Source organism: Elephantulus edwardii, unplaced genomic scaffold, assembly GCF_000299155.1.
Source record: "Elephantulus edwardii isolate Elephantulus edwardi_28Jun2011 unplaced genomic scaffold, EleEdw1.0 scaffold00064, whole genome shotgun sequence".
In the NCBI taxonomy this organism is placed as follows: Eukaryota; Metazoa; Chordata; class Mammalia; order Macroscelidea; family Macroscelididae; genus Elephantulus; species Elephantulus edwardii.
The window spans coordinates 932,886-944,110 of record NW_006399814.1 but is presented as its reverse complement, the minus strand read 5'-3'; the positions used below and the strand labels follow the sequence as shown (position 1 = coordinate 944,110).

Here is an 11,225-nt window from a genome sequence, read left to right as displayed (position 1 = left end):
CAATTGGTCCAGTGGTGAGAATCTTTGTCTTCTTGACATTGAGCCTCAATCCATATTGTAGGCTGCAGTCCTTGACCCTCTGCAGCAGGCGCTTCAGGTCCTCTTCAGTTTCAGCAAGCAGGGTTGTGTCATCGGCATAACACAGATTGTTGATAAATCTACCACCAATCCTGACACCACACTTCTCCTCATAGAGCCCAGCCTCCCAGATAATCTGTTCTGCATACAGGCTGAAAAGGTATGGAGACAGGACACATCCCTAGCGTACACCCTTTCCAGTTTTGAGCCATGCAGTGTTTCCTTGCTCTGTTCTGACAACTGCCTCTTGGTCCAAGTATAGGTTTCGCATTAGCACAATCAAGTGTTCTGGGATTCCCATTCTTCTCAGAGTCAGCCACAGTTTGTTATGATCCACACAAACGCCTTTGCATAGTCAATGACACACAGACATTCCTCTGGTATTCCCTGCTTTCAGCCAAGATCCATCTAACATCAGTTACAATATCCCTAGCACCAAGACCCCTTCTAAACCCAGCCTGGACTTCTGGCAGTTCTCTGCTGATGTGCTGTTCCAGTCGTTTTTGGATAATCTTCAGTAGACTCTTGTTTGCATGAGCTGGGTCATATGGAATTTCTATGCTCGGCTTTTTTTTAATTAATTTTAATGAACATTTACAGAGATTTTGCATTTCTACTCATTCATTGTTGTATTTTTCTCCCTGCCCGCCCCTCCCCGCTGTGTTCAGCTTTTTGAGGATATGTCAGACCACCTCCCAGAGTGGCTGTAGAGTGGCTGTACAGTTTACAATCCCACCTACAATGTGTAAGAGTTCCTATCTCACCGCATCCTCTCCAACATTTATTACTTCCTGCCCCGCTAAATTTTCCCACTGTTACTGGGTTAACATGGTATCTCGTTATGGTTTTGATTTGCATCTCTCTTATTGCCAGGGATTTAAAGCATTTCTTCATGTGTCTGCTGGCAGTTTTTCCATGTCTTTTGTTTATTTTATAGTTGTATTATTTGTCTTTTTCTTCTGAAGGCCCAGGAGGATTTTGTAAACTTTCATTAAGAGACCCTTGTCTGAAATTGTATTGCCAAATACTTGTTCCCAATCGTTAGATTTTCTTTTCACCCTGTTGGAAAAAGTTTTTTGTACACACAGGGATTTAATTTTTAGAAGGTCCCATTCATCATTTTATCCTCTTCACATTGTGCCTTTCTGGCTGTATTTGGCAGTCCCTTTATACCATAAACTAGGCCTTCTAAGCTTGATTCTGGTTTGTCTCTTAAGAACTTTATAGTTTTTGGGATTTACTTCCTGGTCTCTGATCCACATTGAGTTGAGTTTTGTGTAAGGTGTGAGGTGTCAATTCTGTTTCAATTTTCTGCAGGTAGCAGTCCAGTTTTGCCAGCACCATTTATTGAAGAGGTTGTGATTTCCCCATTTGATAAGTTTTATTTTCTTGTCGAATCTCAGTTGACCATAGATAGCTGGGTCCATTTCTGGGTTCTAATTCTGTCCCATTGGTCTATATTCCTGTCGTTGTACCAGTACCATGCTGTTTTGGTTACTACCACTGTGTAGTAGGGTTTGAGGTCAGGGAGTGCTATGCCTCCCACGTCATTCTTGTTTTTCAGAAGTACTTTACTTATTCAGAGTCTCTCTCCTCTCCAAATAAACTTGACAGTTTCTATCTCCTTGAGAAATCAGTTTGGTATCTGTGTTGATCTTTTGATTTCTTGACTGCTGCTACCTTAGATGTTCATTGTGAATCCAAGTCAAATGAAATCATTAACAACTTCAGTCTTTTCTCCCCATTATGTTACCTTTTGGTCTAGTTTTGAAGAGTTTTGTTTTCTCGGTGTTCGGATGTGATCCCTGTTGAAGGCTGTAGTCTGTGAGCTTCTGCAGCAAGTGCTTCAGATACTCTTCTTCACTTTCTGCTCTGCTGTGGCAGGTTGTCGATGAATCTTCCTGCGATACTGATGCTGGAGACTTGTTCAGGTGGTCCAGCTTCTTGAAGGATTTGCTCAGCATACACATTGAATATGTAGAGTGAAAGGATACAGCCTTGACACACACCTTCCTGATTTTAAACCGTACTGTCTCCCCTGTTCTGTGCAAATCACCATCTCATTGCTCATGTATAGGGTCTACATAAGCACAATTAGATGTCCTGGGATTTTCATTCTTCTCAGTGTGAACCATCGTTTGGTAAAACCCACACAATCAAATGCCTTTACATAGTCAATAAAACACAAGTACCTATTTCCGATATTTTCTGCTTTTGGCCTAAATCCTCTATCAACAGTGACATGTCTTCTTTTTCACCCTCTTCCGAACCCAGCTTTAATTTCTGTCAGTTTCTCATCAATGCACAATGACCTTCACAAGATCTTGTCTACCAAGTAATAGTGCTGCCGAGTCATCCAGTCTCCAAAATGGAGACGAGGGGCTCCCTTAAATACAAGGACCCTCCAGGATGTCTTGTTGACACTAAGAGGCTTAGAAGCTGCACTGCAATCCTGAAGGTGTGTGGTTCGAATCCACCAGATGCTCTGCTGGAGAAGGAGGGGCAGTCTCCTCCTGTACCAATCAGATCTGATTCGACAGTACACAGTAAGAAAAAAAAGAGTGGCTGTAACTCATGGCAAGAAGCTTCACTGCATTCCCAGATTTCTTAGCATAGACTAGTGAGTATGTTCAGGGCTGCATCTGTTTGTTGAAATACTTCTATTGGTATTCTTTCAGTTCCTGGGGCCTTACTTTTTGGCCTTTTGAATGCCTTCAACTCAGCTTGAACTGCCTTAAAAATCATTAGTTACTGATCATATCCTACTTCCTAGTTCTTTGTGGTGCAGTGATTGTGTGTATTTCTTCATCTGCTTTAGATGCTTCCTGTATTATTCAAGATTTTGCCCATAGAATCTTTCAGTAATACAGCTCAAGGCATGGATTTGTTGTTCGGTTTTTTCAACTTGAGAAATGCCAAATGTGTTCTTTGTTTTTTGTTTTCTAACTCTAGATATTTACACATTTTGTTACAATACCTTTCTTTGTCTTCTCAGGCTGGCCTTTGTGTTCAGCTCTCTTATTTCATCAGTTATTATTCATCACTTAATACTGATTTTGGACAAGTTTCGGAGTCTCTTCTGATATCCACTTTGGTGGGGCTTTTTCTGGTTTTAACTGACTGTCTTTTTTTCTTCACATATTATGTGGTTGATGTCATCTAGCGTTTGGTCATCAGTGTCGAATGCGTCAGATCTGGCCTTGAGGTGGTTTCTGAATTCAGGTAGGAGGAGCGTGGTCCTGTTCTCACTCTCCTCACGTGACTGACTTCAGCTCTAGACTGATTTTGTAGATGAGCTGCTGCTGGGATGTCCCACTGTCACCCCACCCTGTGTTTTCACCCTGTGTTCCGCTGTATCTCTTAGTAGAGTTGTCCATTTCATTATGTGCACGTGTTCCGTCAGGCACGCTCTGTGTGTAGACGTCATCTGGGATGGTTTTTTGTGGGTTTTATGTAATTATTTTTATTTTATATTGGTTTTCATACAAAATTTGTATACTTTAGAGTTGTGTTTATATACATTGTGTTTCACACATTTCTCTTTTCAAGTTGTATTTTATACATCATTCCTATACATTTTATTTTTTTTAAAAAGGCATTTGCAATGAATCAAACATTGATTGTACCAACTTCTCATGGTATCTCCAGCCACATGTCTATTGCAGAGTATTTTCCATCTGCTGGTCCTTGGCTTTCAGAACACGTTGTGGAAACACCCCAGCATTACCTGGCTCTCCGTTTCTCTCCTCCTCTCTATCTCCTGCCTTCCTCCCATTTCCAGGCTCGTGTTTCTCTGAGAGTCATCTTGAAGAGATCATTTCTGTGCATGTTTGGAAATTCTGTATCCCTGGGCCTCACAGCTGCTTTTCTGGGCAGTTGCTGGGCTGCCCACCACTGTCCGATGGGGACTGCTCTTTTATGGTGGCCACCCCACGCCCCCCACGTATCTGTCCAACACCCTTAGACTGCCCACCCATCTGTCTGTGTGTCTGTCTAGGCACTTTATGGTTGGAGTCCCAGCATCACTTCCCTTCACTGTCACTTCTTCCATGTGCCACTCCCTATCACTCAAGATTTGCCACCTAGAATGCCTCCTCCTATAATCTGAAGTGGACATGGGACTTTGTCAATGACCTTGATGTATTTTGATAGAGAATTTTGATGAGGTGTAGATAAAATAAGATGTAAAGTTAAAAAATAATACTGTTAATATTTATACTGTGATATGTAGCAGAGGATGGGCAGTCTCCTCCTGTGTGATTAATTGCTTGGGATAACCCACCAACAGGTCCACTATGGGTCAGTTCCAACTTTATCTACACAACAACATGATATGTAAAGTGGTCTTCCTTGTATGTATATGGATAATTGCCTGACGCTTGCAACACTGGCTTTTTTTACTGTAAATGCAACACCATTTTTCTTCTGTTTTTCATTCCCAGCTGAGTACACCATGTGATTATCTGATTCAGAGTGGCCAGAGCTAGTACTTCTCATCTCACTAGTTCTTAGAATGTTGATGTTCTTGCATTCAATCTCATTTTTCATGATTTCTAGGTATCCAATATTCACACTTTTTGTATATCCATGTTCCAGTTAATAAAGGATGTTTGTCACTATTTTTCCTCATTTTTACTGACTTCCAGTCTGGGCTCTACCTCTAGTACTACAGCTATGTGTATAATAGGAAAGCCTGTTTTATGACTATTATTCAAATACACACTCTTAGGTCTAGAGAGAAAGAGGAAGAAATTGAAAACTTTGACCAAATCTTGCGGTCTGAAATTGACCAAACATGCAGTCAAGATGGGTTAATGATAATTGGTGACTGGAATGCAAAAGTTGAAAACAAAGAAGGAATACTAATAAGAAAGTATGGATGCGCTTGGCAACAGAACTGAGGCTAGAGATAGAATGATCTCATTTTGTATTTTCATGGGCCTCATCTGATGGGCTGCATAGGAATTAGAGTGACATCTGTGGAAGGAATCATTGCAGACAATATCAGCAGTCAAAACTAGGCCGGATGGATTGTGAAGTCACGCCGTAAATTACTCATGTGCAAGTTCAAATTGAGTCTGAAGAAAATGAAAACAGTTCCATCAGGACCAAAACAAGATTTTGAATCTTTTCTACCTGAATTTCAAAATCTTCTTAAGAAAAGGTTTGAAGCATTGAACCGCAGTGATGAGATGAGTTGTGGGATGACATCAAGCATCCATGAATAGAGCAAAAGTCATTACAGTGACAGAGGAGAAAGGAAAAACCAAAATGGGTGTCAGAAGAGACCCTGAAAATCTCACGAGGACATCGAGAAACAAAACAAAGGGAAGAGGTGCTGAAGTAAAGAGCTGGAAGAAGCTTTCAAAGGGCAGCTCGAGAAGAGAAAGTATTATAGTGGAATGTCCAGAGAGCTGGAATTGGAGAAGAACTCTCATTTCTCAAGCTGAGATAACTGTAAAACAGTTTAAGCTTCAAGTTGTAATATTTTTTTTAGTATGCCTTTGGTTTTTTATTTCCATAATGAAATAGATTGTTGTTGTTGTTGTTACGTACTGTCGAGTCCCTTGAGACTCATAGCGACCCTATGTACAACAGCTCTGAAGCCTGCCCTGTCCTGAGCCAGTCTTACTGACTCCAGCACACCTACGCCCATTGCCCCAGTTACTCTATCAATCCATCTCATCCGGGGTCTTCCTCTCCTAAGCTCTCCCTCCATCTTTCCAAGCATGATGTTCTTCTCCAAGGACTGATCCCTCCTGGCCACATGCCCAAAGTATGTGAGACGGAGTTTCAAAATCCTAGCCTCCAAGTAGAAATCTGGTTTCACCTTCTCCAAGACAAGCCTATTTTCTTGGCAGTCCATGGTACGTCCATCTCCAGCTCCACAATTCAAGGCATCAATTCTTCTGTCGTCCTTAGTCATTGTCCAGCTCTCTGATGCATAGCAAGTAATTGTGAAGACCATGGCCTGGATCAGGCAAACCTTAGTCTCTAGACTGACAGTGTTCCTTCTCAGCACTCTATCTAGAGAGGTCTCCGACAGCAGATTTTCCCAATGCAATTCATCTTTTGATTTCTTGATTGCTGGTACCAAGAGTGTTGATCAAAATATTTAGAGGCTTAGCAAATCAAGCACCAAAATGAAAAAAAAAACCCTAATAAATCAATCAATTATTTTTCTGTCTATCATCATGTGGTCCCATTCCTCCACTCTCCCACTTTTAAATTACTACAATGTCCTTTGAAGAAGTGGAAATCTTGTTCCTGGCAGAGTGCTGTGCAGCGTGACAGGGATGGGAGAGTTGCTTGGGGGCACGATCAGCGCGGGGCTGGACAGACACGGACTAACCTGGGGATTGGTTCCCTCCACAGAACTGCTTTCGGTCCGTTGAGGAACTCCTGTCCTTTCCCCCTCTCTTTTAATGTCCTTTTCTCCTTGTTTGGGCCACAGAGCATGAGGCCTCACGTCGCAGTATTGAAAGACGCTGTGGGCAATATGTTGAATGACCCAGGAAGCATCAAAAGAAGGAACAGAGAATACACAGAATCGCTGTACCAAAAAGAACGGACTGATACTGGAAAATGTTAGGGAATACCGTAGGAGCAGGAGCCATTGGTAATGAAGGAGGAAGGTGAAGCTACGCTGAAGGCATTGGCAAAAAATAGGGCCCCAAGAATCGATGAGACACCTACGGGCTTGTTTCCGTTAACAGTGCAGCCCTGGATGGGCTTCCAGTCTGTGCCAGGAAATTTGGAGGACAGCTGTCTGGCCAGCTGACGGGAAGAGGTCCTTATTTGTTCCCATTCCCAAGAAAGGTGATCCAGGAGAGCCAGAGAAGTGCTGTGGAGCCAGAGATTGTGAACTCCCCCAACAGCCACGACCCTCAACCAGGTGGGCGCCACGGCAGGGCCTGGGCCACCCTCCCATGGAAGGGAGAGGACATACTGGATCTACGACCCGGGGGCAGCACGCCTCCAGGAAGGGCTTCCTACGGGAAGAGAATTCCCAGCTGAGAGGAGCAGTGCAGGGGATAGAGATGTTAGGGGAGCTTTTGGAGGAGTCCCTGATGGAAGCATCCAGACTCCGGCACGAGGCAGAGGAGCTGGTCAAGGACAGTGAGATGCTCCAGCCACCTCCTTCCTTGGCCTCACTGAGCTCACAGGAAAAGACACAAATGTGCCATCACCACCTTCTGATCCTGCAGACATACGCCAGTGACAAGCCAGTCCCCAAGCCTCCATCCAGTGGTGCCCCTGAGGAGCAGAACTCTGCCAGGGAGTGGGGACAGCAAGGGGCACGACGGAACTGGGCCCCTGCCCTGTGGAGACGGCAGTCTGAAGCTGCACTTACAGCGGCTGGAGACAACCCTGACTGTGTGTGCTGGAGGAGCCAGACCCCAGCCAGCTCTGCACCCACTGGGGCTGCATGGCCTTGGAGTTCAACCTCACAGAAAGAACCATGCACTTCTATCCTGCAGACCCTGTGTGAGCGGCTTTGGAAGGAGAACGAAGGCCTGGAGGCCAGCCTGGACAAGGGCCTGGGAAGAAGGGATCCGGCTGCCGAGGGGTTTCAGGAGGGAGATACGTAGCTTAAGAAGTCGTCGATGAGCACCAGCCTCAAAGAGAGTTCCTCTGAGCACCCAGACACCCCGAAGATGGAAGGTACTGGGAAGAAGGTGGTGGCCGGCCACTAGCAGGCCTGTGTGACAGCAGGTGCCCAAGGCGACCGCCCTGGACACAGCTGTGAAGATGCTGGAGCACAGCGCTCTGAGTCGCTTGGAGCGCACAACGCTCTGGGGCAGCACTTGGGCCCTTGAAGCAGCAGTGCACGCAGGTCACTGACCTGCACCAGAAGCTGGGCGATGTCAAGGAAACCCAAATTCTCACCACTGGACGGGTAGACAACATCATTAGAAAAGATTGACATTGGCAGCGACTTCATCCTTCTGGATTCACAATGAACACTCCTGGTATCAGCAGTCAGGAAGTCAGGAGACAGTGCACTAAAAAAGTCTGTAGTTGGGGCCTCTCCAAATTACTGAACATTGTTGTCAGTTTGAGGACTAAAGTGCATCTGATTCAGGCCATGGTGTTTCCAGTCACTTGCTGTGCATCTGAAAGCTCAACAGTGAATAAGGATGACAGAAAAAAATGGACACCTTTGAGCTGTGGTGTTGGAGAAGAGCAGTGAACGTCCCATGAACGGCTAAGGGAACAATCAGATAGGTCTAGGAGAAATTTCAGTCAGAGTGTTCTCTGGAGACAAAGATGATAAAGTTCGTCTCACATACTTCAGTCATGTTGCTAGCAGGGGCTATTCCTTGGAGAGGGACATCACGCTTCAAAAGAAAAAGAGTCCGCGAAGGAGAAGCTGATGCTCACCCACATGGACTGTCAGTGACTGCTGCAGTGGCCTCTAGTGTGTCAGGGGGTGTGAGGACGCGCAGGATAGCACGGGGTTCAGATCTTCTATTCACAGGGTTGCTGTGAGTTACACTTGACAGCAGTTAACAACATTGCGTAAAGTGGCCGCCCACAGAATATTCAGTATTCTTTTCCAACACCCGAGTTCAAGAGTGTGACTCTCCTTTTTCCAAGCTCCTGGGAAGATGGTGGGCATTGAGAGCAAGCATGCCTCCGCGAAGCAGCCAGCTGTCTTCCGGAATAAAAAAGGTCCTGCTGGGAGAAGCCAGTGAGGAGACGCTCCCACTTTACTCCAGGAATTTCGGTCTGGCGTTCAGGACACCCAAGGAGGCCATTGAGGGCACCTGCCTTCACAGGAAGTGCCCTTTGATAACATCTGAGGGAGCATCCTGTCCGGCATGGTGACCGAGATGAAGAAGCAGAGGACGGTCGTCATCCCCGAGACGACCTCCACCACAGCCACAAGGACAGTGACTTCGTGCAGTGCCCCAGGCACATTTCTGTGCACCTGTCCCTTGCTTCAGAGACGTTCACACAGGCCCCATTGTCATATTGGCCAGTGCCGGTCACTGAGCTAGACCTGCACTTCACTGTGCTCAGTGTTCCCAGGAAGCTGTCACAGAGGTTCTGAGCTAGAACCACCTCCCAGGCAAACACAGCCACTTTCCCCATCAAAAAAAAAAAAAGAATATGAGTATCCTGTGGACTGAAAACCAAAGAGTACTGAGTGTCCCGGCACTGTCAGGAGAATCAATCATTGTGTCCCGGAGAACATGCAGCTGGAGTGCTCCTTGAAGGCAAAGATGGCAGACTGTGTCTCACACACGGCACGTGGCTAAGAGAGGTTTGGAGGAGGAGTGACATCATGCTGGGAGGGGTGGAGGCAGTCCCCCACCGGCTGGCCTGACAGTGACGCAGCAGTGGGCTCAAGTGTGCAGACATGACGGAGGGACAGGGTGCAGACCTGTTACTCTTAGGGTTGCTATGGGTCATACTCACGTGTAAAGTGGCCAGGTTTATAAAATAACACCTTTTTTTATGCTTTAAAGGTGGAGAAAATAAAAATTCTTTTGCGAAGTGTTGATCTGATGGACATCAAGGTTGGATCAGTGGAGGAGTTCCAAGGACAGGAGTACCTTGTCATTGTTATTTCCACGGTAGGCATCCGCTTCACTCGGGAGCACGTGTGCTCTGACTTCACCCAGTCCTGACCAGTTCTGGTGCATTCACGGCGAAGGGTAGTGGGGACCTGGGACAACCTCAGCCCCAGCCAGGGAATTGCTGGTCAAAGTTCTTTTTTTTAAGAAAAAAACCAAACTTAAAGATCAAGAAACTGGGAAGGCATCCAAAAAAGAGATGACAGATGGCTGGAAGAAGTGGTGAGGTGGTTAAAGCAAAGAGGTCACAGCATGCCAGGGTAGGAGAGAACAAGTGTGGGCTGAGAGGGTTTAGGATGCCCCCAGCCCAGCCGCTGCTTGAAGCGTCACTCTGTAGTCCTAAACGTTCGTTTGTTAGGGTGCAGATAAGCTTGAACTTTGAGTGAAATCACCTAACGCACTCAGCCCACCCGCCAGATGGGACACAGCCCTGGGATGCAGCCACAGGGCCTGCAGGCCTCTTGGTTTCCGTGGAACCAGAAGTGGCCTTGCATATCTGTTGAATCAGGCAACTCCTTCCTGCCAAAAAAACATGAGCATGTTTTTATTCATCCCTGTATTTTTAGGTCCGATCGAATGAAGACAGATTTGAAGATGATAGGTTTTTTTTGGGCTTCTTGTCCAACTCGAAAAGATTTAACGTGGCGATCACCCGCCCCAAGGCCCTGCTGATTGTTCTGGGGAACCCGCACGTGCTGGTCAGAGTGAGTGCCTGTGGCGGGGAGGGCCAGACCACATTGCCTGTAGCCGCTGGACTCCGGCCCCATTCTCTTCCCACAGGACCCGTGCTTTGGGGCTTTGCTGGAGTACAGCATCTCCAATGGGGTCTACACAGGATGTAACCTCCCCCCAGAGCTTCAGACCCTGCACATGTGAGCAGCTCCTGCCAGCCCTGCCCTCTCTGGGGGAGGGGCTCTCGCCCTACAGCGCATCCCTGCTGCCACCACAGTGCCCGGCCTAGACGTGGCAGCCTCGTCCCCCACATGCCTGGACCTAGTAGACCGGGCGGGCTGTTGGAGGTCCTGGGCTCCCCAGCCCCAGCCCTCACTGGCTGTGCATTTCCTTGCCCACAGCTGTGACCACTCAGCCCAGCGGGAGCGGGAGCCTCAGGAGTCCGAGCATGCCCTCGGAGGAGGACTGGCTGGCCTGCCCACGCCTGCAGAGACTGTGGCCCCCAGGGACCATGTGGCTATGCCGTGACCTTCCTGTCCCCACAGAGTGTGAACCCCCACTCCTACCTCCCTAATAAAGACCCTCGTGGGACTGGGCGGTGTCCTTCCTCAGTGACCAGTGCTCCATCCTCCTGGGAACGAGGAGAGGCATGTGCGCTGCCTGTCGGGTGTAACTCTCCCGAGGCCAGGCCAGGGCCTGCATGTATGCTGTGCACAGCCCCAGGGCAGCTGTGCTGCTGGGCCAGACAGGTGAGGTCAGAGGAGCAAAGCCAGTGCTCACAGCCAGGGGGCAGGGACAGCCACCACCTGCACTGGACTGCCCTGCGGACTCTACACCCCCGCCACCAGTGACTGGGACTGTTCAGGGGGAGCAGGGTGGCCAGCTTAGCTG

The 11,225-nt window shown here is 47.3% G+C and overlaps 1 protein-coding gene across 1 annotated transcript in view; it reads left to right on the top strand.

Annotated features, from left to right (window-relative positions):
* Window positions 1-10,862, top strand: part of MOV10L1 (Mov10l1, Moloney leukemia virus 10-like 1, homolog (mouse)) — a 76,436-nt gene extending 65,574 nt beyond the window's left edge. The window contains exons 24-27 of the mRNA XM_006888114.1: window positions 9,555-9,662; window positions 10,229-10,366; window positions 10,443-10,534; window positions 10,736-10,862. Coding sequence (XP_006888176.1) covers window positions 9,555-9,662; window positions 10,229-10,366; window positions 10,443-10,534; window positions 10,736-10,862 — 465 coding nt within the window. The remainder of the gene's footprint in view (window positions 1-9,554; window positions 9,663-10,228; window positions 10,367-10,442; window positions 10,535-10,735) is intronic.
* Window positions 10,863-11,225: the final 363 nt, after the last annotated feature.